Below are 14,215 nucleotides of genomic sequence, written 5' to 3'. Positions count from 1 at the left end.
AGGGATTCATCGGGACTGTGCTGAACAGACCTGGATACTGTAGTAGATGGTCGTTACATGCTGCATTGTGCTGCAATTGATATATGCTGCCTTGTACTGTAGTTGTTATGTGCGGCATGGTGGTTTTTGTACTAGAATTGCTTTATCATCAGCAAGGCCTAGTACAGTCTCATCCAATCAGAACTGCACAATCCCATCGCCTCACGCACACCCGCACACACCCACACACGCACACACCCCCAGCGCACACTCCTCCACACAGTACCGTATCACCACCACCACCACCTCGAATCCACGATCACGAAGCCTGGGCAGACATTGAACCGCCTCAGCCCATATCATCCATCACCCTGCACCGATGAGAGAGAGACACACACATATACCCACATCATTGCAGACTGACCACCGCGCAACATCATCACTGCGCCTTTAACCTGCCCTGTCACCTAATTGCACAGTACTAGGTAGCACACGACTACTCACTACAGTCCGTCCCCTCGTGCTGACTGGCGATCGGCACCGCTACCGTCCTCCGTCTTCTCCTCCTCCGACCAACCAAACTCCCAGATCTGCTTCGTTGCTGCTGCTGCTCTATCTGCTCCAGTACGTCGTCTTCGTCTGTTGATCTTTCCCTCTCCCTTCGTCATTCTTCTGCGGCCCAATATCGAACAAAACCTCCGCTCCTAACCTGAATCTCTCCGACAGCCGAAACATGTCCCTTGGGTCTTGCGCGCTGGACAGTCCCTGATCCGTTGAACCGGCACTGCAGCGCAAATCAGCCATTCGGACATCTTTCACCTTGATCACATCTACACTACCACTCACCTTCCACTTTCTGGAGTGGTCCTTCCTTCGGAGACGCTGCCGTCAACGATCGCCCACGCGGGCCACAGTCGAACGAATCCTCGTCTCAGACCGTCCTTCACAGCGACACCTTCGCTGCCCTCGAGCACATCACTGCTCCCTCGTCGCCCTCGCATGCGGTCTTCCTAATTGATCGCACTTTGGGCTTGCGCAAATATCTTACACCCTCACGATGGCTACCGCTGCCGCCGTCGCCGCCGCCACGGCCTCTCCTGGTGACTACCCCGAATCGCCAATGGACGCCGATGACGCGGTATACCCATGCAAAGGATGTGGACAGGTGCGGATTTCATGACGAGCATGGCCGAGAGGAATACCCACAATGCTGATGTTGGTGTGATCCACAGATTCTGGAGGAAGGCAAGGCTTTTGAGCTAGGTGAGTTGCATCTGCATATACGGAAATTCGCGCCTCCCAGTCAATTGTGCATTCCCACTCGCGATGGGCCTGATCGTAGCAAATGGCTGACAACAGTATAATTCACAAACACAGCTGGACTACGGTGGCACATCGATTGCTTCAGGTGTAGCGGTTGTCGCACACTCCTCGACTCCAATGCCAGTCTCCTCCTGCTCGGTGACGGATCCCTCCTCTGTAACGATTGTACCTACAACTGCGCCAACTGCGGCGCAAAGGTCGAAAACCTCGTCATCCTCACCGGCGATCAGGCATTCTGTGTCGGGTGCTTCCAATGTCGGAATTGCAAAGCTGTCATCGACGACGGGAAGTATGCGCGCACTTCTCAGGGTGTCGTGTGTATGAATTGTCATAGTGCGTTAACAGCACGGCGGCGGAAACGTCCGAAAGGCTCCAAAACATCGTCCTCGAAGGAAAAGGCATTGCCATCACTTCCACCTGGGGTGGGCAGTTCCTTGGACATTCCATTCGAGGTTGAAAATGCCACCGACTTCACTTCCGACTCGAGCACACCACAACATCGGTCACCGCGGGAGTCAGCACAGAAATATCAACGAGATCGCTCACCTTTGGCGGAAGAGGTGCCTCGAGGTAGGCTGAACGATGGAAAGCAACCGTAATCTGCGATGTCCAACTGACCCAATCATATTTGCGCAGGTGGCCCCACTTTACCCTCTAGTACATATAACGATCCAAAAGCATCTAGCAACACAATCGACCTCGATGATGAGATAGAAGGCTTCCTGCCGATGGTCCTCGATCCGACTCCGTATACCGCGCCGCCCAGAAACCTGCCGCCCATACCACGAAAGCAGCTCCCATCTGCATCCTCTGCGGAACCATCACCTTCCATTCCCAAAGAAAATCAAGCGCCGAAAGAGTACTTTCCCGACACGAGTCGACCTTACGCCAATCTCCCAGCGCGCGGTGCCTCTCGAGCAGATACTGAAGATGGTTCGTTGAGTGACCGCGAACACTTGACCAAGCCAGGCGAACACATCTTGTCGCAAGACAAGAATCGTTCACGAAAACGGGATATCTCCGCAGGTGGATCATCGTCCACGGTGCCTGTGGTAGCGTCGCCAGACATCACGCGACAGCAAGAGAAGAAGACAACACAGCGCCCGGATCTCAAACCGTATTCACACAGCAAAGAAGATTCCAAAGTAAGTGACACTTCAACTGCTCGTGGCGGGGAATTACGAGCCACTCCTAGGATGGGCGCCAATTCACCGGCGGGACCGGTGGGCAGGGATGGCAAGCCGTCCGGCTCTCCCTTGTCTCTGGCCTCGACCGAATCCAGTCCCAATCCCTTTGATGACCCGAAGCGAAGAGAGCTTCCGCATCCTGTGTCGAGTTCGAGGAATGCGGACCATGGGTTACCTCAGCGCGGTGATTCCCTCGCCACAGCGGCCGCGGCTGCGTCTGCCACTGCGGCGGGAACTTCGCGATCGACGGAGTCGGCCACATTGGATCTTTCGTCGTTTCAAATACAAACACCGCCCCCTCACAATCATGCGCCGACATCTGTCTCATCGGGCATGTCATCCTTTGTGGACGCGCAAAGTGTCATTGCACAGACGCCTGGTTCAGAAGCACCGCCAACCCGAGACGGAAATGATGTTATCCCCCCTCCACCGCGATCCGCATCGCGCCCGACAGCTTCGGGTCCGAATAAGCCAACTTCGCACGATAATTTCACCGCCCCTCGAGCGCCGCCAGCGCCGCCAGCGCCTCCAGCAATCCAAATGCACCGCAACAATGCATCAATCAGCACAATGCAGAGCGAGGACCCGAGGGCGTCATTGGAAGGTCCACTGTCACCGTCGCTGCTGGGTCCTGCGTTCCTCAAATTTGACGGAGGCTTTTCAATGGAAGACGAAATGGGTCGCATCATGCGTGGTGAAAAGAGAGAGAGCGGCGAGGAGAAACCACAATCCGTTTTACGAAGGGTGTCGAATGCTGTCAAGCATGGCCGCAGCTTCAGCGAGCGTTCGGTCAGCTATGCGAACAAGGGTTCGCCGCTGAACTCGTCCGTTGACATCAGCTCCCCTAATTCTGTCGCTACACCCACCATCACATCGCCATCGACTGGCGTAGACGCCGTCGATTCTTTGCGCGCATCTTTGCGTCGCGCGCAGACCCACATTGCCAGTCTCGAAGCGGAGAAGATGGCGTTGGAGGAGAAATTGAATGGGTCCAGCGACATCAAAGCGGTCAACACGGAACTCCGCGAAAAGCGCTCCACGATGGCCATCCTGGACACGCAAAGGGAGATGGTCGTCCGGGAATTGGAAGTCATGACAAACCATCTCAACAAGGCCAAAGACAGCCGGCAACCGCTCGACTTGGGTTCGCTCAAGACAAACATCTTGAAAGATTTTGCAGAGTCGCTGCAGAAACTTAAAGACACCATGTCTGGGCAGATTGAGGATCTGATGCACAAACGGAATGAGTTGACCGAGGAAATTGGTAGCCTCATCCAAATGAAGGACAAGGGTTTCCAGGAGTACGAGAGTTTGTCAAGCAAGAATACGCAACTGGTTCAACACAACAACGAGTTGCTGCGGAATATCCAGGGCGTCTACCAGGACAATCGCAGCGCGACTATTGGCACGCCAACAAGCACAACCACCAGTGGGCTGGGTATTTATCCTGCAGGAGCGAAATCCGATGCTTCATCCGACACTCGCAACATAAGCCTGGCACACACGGATTCCATGCCGCAGTACGACGGTGAAATTGAAGCAGCCACGGTTCTGACCGTTCCACAAGTGGTCAACATCCGGAAAGCCGCAGCGCCGAAGAAATTTAACTGGCGACGTGGTGGAGAGAAGATGGCCAAGAACGTGACCAAGGGTATCAAAGGAGCTTTCGTGGGTGACAAGCCAACAACAACCACGTCCGTCAATGGTCAGCAATATTCCATCGGTCTGCCTTATGGTGCCACGCAACAGACCGGTGGTCCCACCGAATTCGGCCCAGGGGGTGTCGGAACTACCCTCAACGGCAGTAACGGAAATGCCAGCGCAAACAAACAGGCTAATGCTTCCGATGACGGCAAGGCTGGATTCGGATTCTTTGGAGGGAAAAATGGCAATGCTGGTCCTGGTGGTTTAGCGCGATCGGGAACTGGCCTGGGCCATCTCAAGAACAACAGTGGCACCAATCTCGCCCTGAATGCCACATCCAACGGTCCATCTACTCCCGTCTCGGCCGCCGACGGCAAAGTCCTCTTTGGTAGCGAACTCTCTGCGCGGTGCGCCTTCGAAGGCCGACCCATTCCCCATCTCGTCAGCATTTGCATCGCCCAAGTCGAAGCCCGCGGTCTAGAAGTCGAAGGCATCTACCGAAAATCGGGCGGCGCCGGCCAAGTCAAACAGATCCAACAGGCCTTCGAGCGGGACTACCTCGCATGTGCCCCACTGCTCTCCGACCCCGACACGGACATCCACTCCGTCACTTCTGCCCTGAAACAATATTTCCGCAAACTCCCCACCCCGCTAATCACCTACGACGTCTACGACCGCCTCCTCGAAGCCGCCCAGATCCCGGCCTCCACCGCTCCGCCCCCATCCTCCTCCTCCACAACCACGACCCCCTCCGCCGCCCTCACAAAGGAATCCTCCGACGCCGCCTCCACCACCTCGAGCGACTCCTCCGCCTCCTCCGAAGCCGAGAGCACCTTCGACCCCAACGCCGCCAGCATCTCCGCCCTGCGCGCCGCCGTCCAAGCCCTGCCCTCCGCCCACCGCCAAGTCCTCGCGCTCCTCCTGCAACATCTCGCCACCGTCCAACGCCACGACTCGACGAACCTGATGACGGCGCTGAACCTCGCCGTCGTCTTCGCCCCGACCATCATGCGCCCGAGGAGCATCGAGCGCGAAATGACCGATATGGCAGCGCAGCGCCAGGCCATCATGAGGATGGTGGAGTGGCAGGGACGGGTCTTTGCGGATGAATAAGTCCGATGTAGAATGGGTTTTGTATTTGAGATTGAACGAAATTGGGCTGTATTGGGGGGCGAGAGCGATTTGGTGGTTTCTTGTTTGCTTTTTTTTCTCCTTATTTCTTCTTCTTCTTCACCGTTGTTGTTGATGATGTTCTTTTAGCTCTGATGAACGATTGAATCCCATTTTAGTTCTGTTCCGATCCTTTCTGTTCCGCAAATCGGTGTCTCTCGTCGATTGAAGCTTTCTCCCCTCCCTTCCGCCTGGTTCTGAAGCGCATGACGACGTTGGAGGCGACTGGCATTTCTTCCTATACAATTACACATCACTGGGGACTCAGAGGCTGTCGATCTGTCTCGTTCCGGAACTGTCCTTTTCGCAGGCGTCCAGACTGGAGAATTTCCACCATCTTTCTCTTCTAAAGATTACCCGCTTTCACGCGCCGTCCGTCTGCTCGGTCACTGCCGTTTAATATGCACCCCAATCCTGCGGCGTCTCCGCCATCTCGAAGAGGATTTCCCTCGCCGTGACGATCTGGCCGTGTTTCAACCTCGGCGTCGCGACCCTCACGCCATCGACCTCGAGGCTCCTGACATACGCCCTCTTCTCCGCGCCCGGGGCCGAGATCACGAGAGTGTGTTCTCCGCCGTCGCCTGCTCCCCGATGGGCCATCCCCCCCGTCGCGGCGCCCGCGGGGAAGCGGATCGTCATCTTCGAGAAGAACGGCGAGCTCACGATGTACTCGTCCCCCGCCGGGTCGAGCGGGTAGAACCCCATGGCGCTCAGCACGTACCATGCGCTCATCTGCCCGAGATCCTCGTTCCCGCTGAGGCCCGCGGGCGTCGCGTTGTAGTTCTGGTGGGCGATTTCCCGGACCAGTCTTTGCGTAGAGGCGGGATGTCCTATCGCGGTGTAGAGGTATGGGATGTGGTGGGAGGGCTCGTTGGTATGGTCGTTGTGGCCCTCGTTGAAGTAGGCGTCGAGTTGTCGCTTCATGGCCGCGGGTCCGCCGAGGAGGGTGGCTAGGCCTGTTGGGTCGTGCATCACGTTGAAGAGATAGGTCCAGGAGTTGCCTTCGCACCAGCCTTGGGATGGACCTGCCCATGTTCCGTTGGAGTTCCGCGCTTCGAAAAAGCCCGTGCCGGCGTTGAAAATGTTCTTGTATGTGCTTTGGCTGCGGTGCTGGAGATGCTCCGAGCTCTCGCCGTCTTCGGCCCAGGTAGCGACGATGGACGCGGCGTGGTCGTCATAGGCGTAATCCAGGGTACGAGAGGCGCTCTCGGACCATTTATCGTTCGGCACGTAGCCTATAGACGACATGTACGATGTAAGACCGGCGCGGGCTTCAGCGGGAGTGAAACCCTCGCGGTCGAAATAAAGCAGATTTGTGTCGTTTTGTGGAGGCTCGTAGGCGTTCTTTTTCACGGCCTGCCATGCTTTAATCAAGTCAAAGTCCTTGAAACCTCGTGAGAGCGCGTTGGCGATGATGGCATCGACGTGCGTGCCGATCATTATGTTGGTCTCGACAATGTTGGCCCACATTGGCAAGCGGCTGGTCCAGTCGTAGATCAGGAGGAGGGAGCGGACCATGCTATTGACTCGTTCTGGAGCGAAGAGCGTGAGTAGACCATGCTCGGCGCGGAACGTATCCCAGATGGACCAGGATTGATAGTAGGAGTCGTAGGCGGAATGAACGCTGTCAGTGTAGCCGCTGTAGAATTTCCGCAGACCGTTCTTTTCCGAAGTGGTCGGCTCGGAGAAGTCCGCGGGATACTGGAGGGCGTGGAAGAGACCTGTATACCAGATCGTTCGAGGGTCGTGTTCGCTAGACGTTTCGTTCACACCCTCAATTGTGACGCGATTCAATTTCTCGAGCCAATCGCTTTTGAGCTCTTCAACAGCCGTGTCGAAGGATTTTGAATCGGGTGCCTCGATTTCCAGATTTAACCTGGCCTGTTCGATGCTGATGAAGGAGATAGCTGTTCGTACTTCTACTCGATGGGCCGTCTCAGCAAATTTGACATAGGCACCGAGATGTGTCCCGCTGCCATCCGACATTCCATCTTGAACATAATCACCATACGTAATGCCGTAAGCCACAACCGCTTCGGAGAATCTCGAGACGAAATACGATGCAAATCCTGGCGCACGATCAGGACCCAAAGCGTAATCTTGTCTCTGTGTATTGCTACCCGAGACCTCGCGTCTAGTAGGATCGATGTTGATATGACCAGTCCAATTCTGTCGTGTTGCTTGAACGAAGATATATGGATGCTTTGTAGATCCGGAGGCGACTTGCTTAGAAAAGTCGAAGCGAAGATGCCCGACATGAGATGTCGCTGTCATCGCGGTGTGTATGGTGAGGTTTTCGAATCGAGGATTCGATTCCTGATAGATCCTTGCGGGTTCATCTCTTCGCGTTCGACCGTTGGCGCCTTCACGGACATCACCCGGAACTGGTTGGGCACCACCTGGAACAGGACTGTAAATGCTTTCCGTCAAATTGTAACCCGATGTCACTGCTTCGGCGTCCATGGTCACTTCATACACGTAGGGAGTGGAGATCTCATCGGACTTCTTGAAAGCATGAGCGTGATCTACGAAGAGTGGCCGAATATCTCCGAGGCCCGGCGTGAGGACTACCTGGCCACTCTCACCCATCCAGATGGCTGGTTGATGCGTAGCTTGGAAGCCATGGATGAAATGATCGAGATCATTGTATGGACATTGACTTATGAAGTTCTATAAGGCATTGGCATTAGCAAGGGGAATGTAATACGCATATTTCCCGCCTGGACATACTTCTCGTGTTTGTGGTGTCCACCTTGTCATTCCAAATGGAGGCGACACGGACGGGATCATGCCGCCATTGCCATTGGGTGTGACACCGAACGTGCCGATTTTCGGATTCACATACCGAAGAACTCCGACTCCTTCGTGATACGAAGCCGCCGCTTGCGAGAATGCTGCGAGAATGCATAGCAAATGATGCATCCGAAAAGGCATACTGAAAAGTATTCAATAGAGAAAAGGTTGCTCGAACCGAAATCATCTCATGGCTCTCGTCAAACTATGTCCCAGCAATTGCCAAGGACTCGAGCCTCGGGAACTATGTTTCTAATGATCGTCCTTCTGGATTTCAAGCCGTATGCTGCAAGTGTCAAACACAGGGAGACGAGATGATCAGAATAATCAAATCAATCCATGGATATGTTCCATTTATCAAGACTCGCGCCTGCGTGATCCCAGCGGTATTTCGATCAGCCGTGACGATATTTAAGTGTTTGATCATCAGTTCATGTACAGTGCGGTCCTCGTAGGGTCCGACGCCGTTGCGCCGACACAAGAACTGTCCAGTCATTCATGATATGCGCCTCAGGCATCAAGACTCCCTGACATCGAGTTATTGTGCCCCGCGTCTTCCCAATGTCCAAATTGATTCACACGCGTAGATTTCGTGATCAATCGACTCAGAGACAAACGACAGCGGCGAGCTTATCGCCGATTCAATCATGGCGCAGAGATCGTTGACTCTGACTGAAGAGCTGGAGAGATTGGAACAGCAAATCACCTTGACATTGCAGGAGATCGACAGCAATTTCAGCAAGGCGCATCGCATTGTCACCGCGAGCATTCTACCCATTGTCGAAGAGCACGCCAAACACAGCAATGCCGTCTGGGAGGGATCTAAGGTGAGGGATTGGAATATACCACTATCTCGATCAGGTAACAAAGAGATGCTGACACATGTGGTTGCATAGTTCTGGAAACAATTCTTCGAGGCTTCAGCCAATGTCTCTTTGTCTGGCTACGAAGAGCCGGCCGAAGACGATGTCACTCAGACGGAAACGAACGAATCCCTACAGACGCCTACTCAATCCGAGTCCGGGATCGATGCGTCGCATAGCATAGACGACGATGATATCGAGATCGACACAGAGCTACGGGACGATGATGATGAGGAGTACACGATCGAATCTCCTTCACAAGTTACTGGAGTACATACAACACCTCGCCTACCGCCGTCCAGCACGAATAAAGCGAGATCCTCCGCCACGCGTACTGCTATGCGCGGGAATATACACTCGCCTTCACCACGAAAATATACTGGTCAAAATTCTCGCGCGGGAAAGACAAAAACGACACAACCACGCACACCTCGGGGAAATGCTCCGACATCTACTTTACTGCAGTCGTCGCCATTCGAACCCGAATCAGCTCATCAGCCCTCGGCATTCAAGCAAGGCCAACCAGTCTCAACGCGTACGCAAAATACCGATCCACTGATGCATCGTGTGCTGGACAAGAATTATCGCGTGCAAGCTACACCACACACCGAACGACGTCGCCGTGCTGAGAATAGCGCCAAGAATACAACTGCCACTCGCGCAACCCCTACTGCCTCATCAGCAGCAAGGAAGCCATGGGATGACTCACCGGGTTCCTCTCCGATAATTGCAGCACCTCAGCTCCGCAGTGAACTCTTCTCGCCGGCAAAGCGCACCCCTGGTCGCTCCGTGCTCACGCCTGGCGCCGGAAGATCGCATCAACGCGGACTCGTCGCACCGACCACGTCGACTGGCCGAAGGCTTTTCTCGCCCCAGGACAAGACATACGCCGCGACCAAAGCCAGCGCGATTCGGCGTGGCAGCATTTTCTCTAGCGCGGATGCCGGAGCAGCCGGCTATGGCGACAACGACGAAGATGACGCTTCGTTTGACGACCTCACAGCCGAGGGCGACCTGACAGCTCGAGAAGGTGGCTCTGTGCATGCGACACCTCGTAACCGTACAGGCGCATTTCAGCACGACGATGACGACATCGATTTCGAAGACGAGCGTTATCTCGGCGATGATACAACCACGTCTCAATTCGACATGAGTCCGCCCAAAACCATGCAATTCCACGTCCCGCAGTCCCGGCTTCTGCAGACGCCCGCGCGGGAAGCGAGTCGACGAATTGTTGATGATTTGTTGATGACGGCGGGTGCCGATGCCACGGACGAAATCGAAGGTGGGAGCAGTGTTCTCGGCGCTGATGAGGGTCGTGAATTGACGGGACGATACGGAAGGCTGGTGCTGGATGACTACGACGATGACAATGATTTTCTGACCGAGGAGGAGGCGAGTCCGAGTTTGGTGAAACGAGCGCAAGGCATGGACGATACGTTTTGATCAACGCCCTTTTTGATACCCCGATACAGCGTTCGGGCACTCTCTGAACATATCCATCATCATTTCCATCATGAGACACAGTACGTATCAGATCGCAGCCAAATCCGATCGAGACAGATGCTCGCGGTTTCAAGCATCTCACATCGTAAATCTGAATCTAGGATGTTGATGACCCAGTTCTCTGATCCTCTTCTCCTCCTCCACCGCATCCGCATCCGCACCCACAACCGCCACCACCCCCGGCAACGCCCTCCGGCCTTCCTCCCGGGCCATATTCTCCCGCTTGATCCACCACATATTCCCCGCGGTGACGATCATCGCCAAGACAATCGCGCCCAGGCAAATCCCATGGCCAGTCAGAAATCTCGGAGCGTCCTGCATGAAATACGCAAACGTCGCGACGAACGCGCCGCAGTTTCCCACTGCGACTTGGAAGCCTAGACCCGTTGCGCGGGTGGTGGCCGGGGCGAGGTTGTTGCTCAGCCACGCCAGCACGAGAGGACTGCATGGGATGGCACCGGCGGCGATGAGGAAGGTCGCGAAGTACCGAGGTCCGACGGCGCCGCCGGTGGGAGGCAGGGCGAGGAGAAGGATGTAGCCGATTCCGGCGCAGGTGAAGGCGATGAGGAGGAAAATCCCCCGGCGCGCGTAGCGGTCGCTGAGATAGGAGACGAGGAGGACGGTCAGGAAGGCGAGGGCGTTGGGAGGCACGGTTAGGAGCTGGGTTGTGGTGATCGGTGTGTCCTTGCTGACAAGCCCTTTGATGATGCTGGGGAGGAAGAGGGAGAAGGAGTAGATTGGAATCAGGATGAGGAAGAAATTCAAGCTCATGAGTAGAGTGTTGACGTTGATGAGGGCAGGTCGGACCTGGAAAGAGAAACAATAGTCAGTGATTGTGTCTCTTCCTTCATACATGAAACAAAGAGGCTCTCGCGCGAAAGGTGATACCGCTCCCGAACTTGTAAAGCTGGGTTTGACGCGTGGAAAATCACTGCTTACCTCTGCCCACTTGAAATGCTCCTCCTTGGTCATTTCGTCCTTTCCACCGGTGACGGCTTCAGAGCCATAGAGATCTCTGCCAAGCGATGAGACAAGGCTCTCTCGCTCTTCGGTAGTCAAGAATTTTGCAGTGCGTGGCTCATCCGGTAGGAAGAAAAACGCCACCGCTGCCACAAGAATCGTCATTCCTCCCTGAAATCTCAAGGTCAGTATCGAGATACCGATAAACCACAGCACCGGGACGAATCTTACCTCGACGAAGAATATGAATCTCCATCCTTCATAGTTCGGGGTCTGGATTTGTGAGAGTCCTGTTGCCAGAAGACCTCCAAAGGCTCCGCTGAGAGGCGCCGCACAGTAGAAGATTCCCATACGCATAAGAAGCCCGTGGCGAGGATACCAAGAGCTCAGATACAGAATGCAGCCGCCGAACATGCCACCCTCGCAGAGGCCAAGCAGCATTCGACAGACGACCAAAGTGCCAAAGTCTCGTACACCGCCCAGTCCGACGGCCACAGCACCCCAGCTCAGCGCGATCAGTGGGATGTAGCGGCCACCGCCGACATAACGAAGAAGCCAATTTGACGGAATATCGACGAGGACGTAAGGGATATAGAAGACGGCCAGGGCGGTGTTGTATTGCGTTCCTGTGAGCTTGAGGTCCGTTGCGAGACCGGAGATGTTGGCATTTCCTGTGGTGGGAAAAGCGTTAGTATTTAAATTTACTGTGAAAGATACGGGCGACATGTAAGGATACAAATTAGGAAGAAAACAGAAGCGGTCTACAAGCTCATTGCTTGTCGCTTCGTCTCGAAAATGTCTCCCGACCCTGATCAATTCACAAATCCTAGGAATGTTTTGAATTCTTACCAATGTTACTCCGATCAATGAATGCCAACAGCCAAAGTGCGAACAGCCATGGCAGAACATGCCAATCGACTTTCCTAGTGATTCTCCGTAGCCGCTGTGCAGCCGCGACAGGATCCTCCACGTCCGAAGAGGCCGAATCTATGGTAACGCTCGGGTTGAGAAGTTGAGGTTTCTCTGAGAGATTCTGTGAGTCTGCGACTTGGATGTCGTTTTGCGACGCGGCGTTCGCTGTCATTGTCGCGGTTTGCGTCGTCATTCTTGGATGGTATATTCGTATCTGCGCGCGCAAAACCTGGAGCCGTGGATAAGATCTCTCGCGCTGTCGCGCTATGCTCCTCTGATTGGTGATATTCCAGCTCGCGGGCTATTCGCGATGGTGGCGAGTACAACGCGACGACGGTCTGTTACTCAATGGTTGACAGTTCCTCGCACAACGCCGAACGTTATCGCACTGCCCTTGGATGCGACGGGCGGGATGCGCGTCAGTCGGAAATAAAACCGTGAAAGATGTCGAAGTATGGAATAACGTGGGCGCGCGACCTCTGAAGATATGTAACGCACGCAGGAGGGCCAATGCAGTCCAGAACTGTAGAATGGCGGCGCAGCACAGCAGGTCGGAAGGAAATAACTCGGAAGGACCGCTAAAAAGAGCTTGATCCTTCAACGTTCAAACTGTCCACAGATTGTTACGATACCAACAACGAGGAAACTTCTTTTTCCCACTGCGAAGACAGAAGAGAGCTTGCATCACATTTCGCTCGCGCTGATTTGCTGGTAGCTTTTCGCATGGCGTCGCCGCCGCAACCGTTGATCGCATCATCCAGAAAGACGATTTTGCGACATTTCAAGATCGGCGGAGGGACAGCGAGGGTCTCCTTGTCTCTCCACTCCTATCGCCGGTCCTTCGTGGCAGCCGTTGATCCGGCTGTGCGGATAGACCGCACTAACGCACCCAACGCACGATCAGCCGAAGTCAGAAAAGGCTAAATCGTGCTGATTGTCTCTGCCCGGAACGACGGAGGGTTTACCATCTTCATCACTCGACATCATTGGTTCCACCATTGACGGTCAACGTTACGTCTTGAAGTGTGTATGTAAGTCCTTGTGCTCCAGATCCTGTCATGATGTTGAGTCTTTGCAGAGAACATGGAGTATCAAAGCTCAAATGCTGCCCGGAGGTTAATCAAGCTGCCGAAGCCTAGATTTCGAGAGCAGCCCTGGAGGTCCGTCCCCGCCTCTTGGCTTTTAGTGCTTATTTCTGGTCAGGTCTCTTGTTCCTCCACTGTTGTGCATGTTGGCTGTGGCAAACTTCGCAAGACTCTCATGTTAAATAGCTCTCACTGTGTGTTTCGAGAAGGAAAGTCTCCGTATATGTTTTTCCATCGACAGTCACTCAGAAACAGCAATCGCAGGCTGCAAGGGATTTGTTAGGCGGAGATGACTGCCAACGGTGCGAAAAATTGAAGAATCCCTCGGGCACGTAGCGTACGCCACTGGACCCTCAGAGGGCGGGGATGGCGCAGCGTATGCAGAATGCCAATCAATATTCATCCTATTTACTGTGAAGCGAATCTTGCATTGGTGCCTCTCGTGAACCGCGAATGTGAATCTTGTCGAGTTGCTTGCTCGGCAAACGGTAATTCTGCTCCAACCGGCGCACTATGGTCACATTCGGCGATTGTATGAAACCTAACCACATGGTGGAGTGGTCTCGAGCTGAAGCATTCCCCGTTCCCGACTGGCTCGGCCCACATCTTGAGTAAGACTCGAGAGGATGATTCGCCCACTGCTGCTGATGATTTCGCAAATTTAGAGTAGATCGTCTCTTCCCATTCCACTTGAGCAGCGAGCGAGATAATGCCAAGCAGATCCGGATATGCTTGGTATCGGACCCCTTCCGCACGTGGCACAACAAAGCTTACGAAAGTTGGGCATTCAGAA

The 14,215-nt window shown here is 54.5% G+C and overlaps 4 protein-coding genes across 4 annotated transcripts; 2 read left to right on the top strand and 2 right to left on the bottom strand.

Annotated features, from left to right (window-relative positions):
- Nucleotides 1-910: 910 nt before the first annotated feature.
- On the top strand, nt 911-5,473 carry K489DRAFT_192107 (RhoGAP-domain-containing protein). Its single transcript, XM_033599536.1, has 4 exons — nt 911-1,144; nt 1,212-1,242; nt 1,357-1,872; nt 1,939-5,473. The coding sequence occupies exons 1-4, from the start codon at nt 1,037-1,039 to the stop codon at nt 5,244-5,246; spliced, it is 3,963 nt and encodes a 1,320-aa protein (XP_033460342.1). The 5' UTR covers nt 911-1,036; the 3' UTR covers nt 5,247-5,473.
- Nucleotides 5,474-5,699: 226 nt separating this feature from the next.
- K489DRAFT_318357 (glycoside hydrolase family 92 protein) lies at nt 5,700-8,225 on the bottom strand (the record flags this gene model as incomplete). Its single annotated transcript, XM_033601311.1, has 2 exons — nt 5,700-7,973; nt 8,034-8,225. The coding sequence occupies 2 exons, from the start codon at nt 8,223-8,225 to the stop codon at nt 5,700-5,702; spliced, it is 2,466 nt and encodes an 821-aa protein (XP_033460341.1).
- Nucleotides 8,226-8,743: 518 nt separating this feature from the next.
- On the top strand, nt 8,744-10,405 carry K489DRAFT_409179 (uncharacterized protein; the record flags this gene model as incomplete). Its single annotated transcript, XM_033607552.1, has 2 exons — nt 8,744-8,923; nt 8,993-10,405. The coding sequence occupies 2 exons, from the start codon at nt 8,744-8,746 to the stop codon at nt 10,403-10,405; spliced, it is 1,593 nt and encodes a 530-aa protein (XP_033460340.1).
- Nucleotides 10,406-10,543: 138 nt separating this feature from the next.
- K489DRAFT_318399 (MFS general substrate transporter) lies at nt 10,544-12,509 on the bottom strand (the record flags this gene model as incomplete). The annotated part of the gene is made up of 4 exons (XM_033601317.1): nt 10,544-11,272; nt 11,405-11,596; nt 11,657-12,096; nt 12,275-12,509. 4 exons carry the CDS (start codon nt 12,507-12,509, stop codon nt 10,544-10,546), a joined length of 1,596 nt encoding a protein of 531 aa, XP_033460339.1.
- Between the last annotated feature and the right edge of the window lie 1,706 nt (nt 12,510-14,215).

This window comes from Dissoconium aciculare (genome assembly GCF_010015565.1).
Source record: "Dissoconium aciculare CBS 342.82 unplaced genomic scaffold K489scaffold_5, whole genome shotgun sequence".
NCBI classification, from domain to species: domain Eukaryota; kingdom Fungi; phylum Ascomycota; class Dothideomycetes; order Mycosphaerellales; family Dissoconiaceae; genus Dissoconium; species Dissoconium aciculare.
This window is presented reverse-complemented; position numbering and strand designations above follow the sequence as displayed.

Bases quoted from the DNA above. Each gene is read 5' to 3' on its own strand.
- K489DRAFT_192107 (XM_033599536.1), top strand. From the start codon at position 1,037: ATGGCTACCGCTGCCGCCGTCGCCGCCGCCACGGCCTCTCCTGGTGAC. The intron at 1,243-1,356 runs GTGAGTTGCATC...TCACAAACACAG, and splicing joins AGGCAAGGCTTTTGAGCTAG to CTGGACTACGGTGGCACATC. The intron at 1,873-1,938 runs GTAGGCTGAACG...ATATTTGCGCAG, and splicing joins GGCGGAAGAGGTGCCTCGAG to GTGGCCCCACTTTACCCTCT.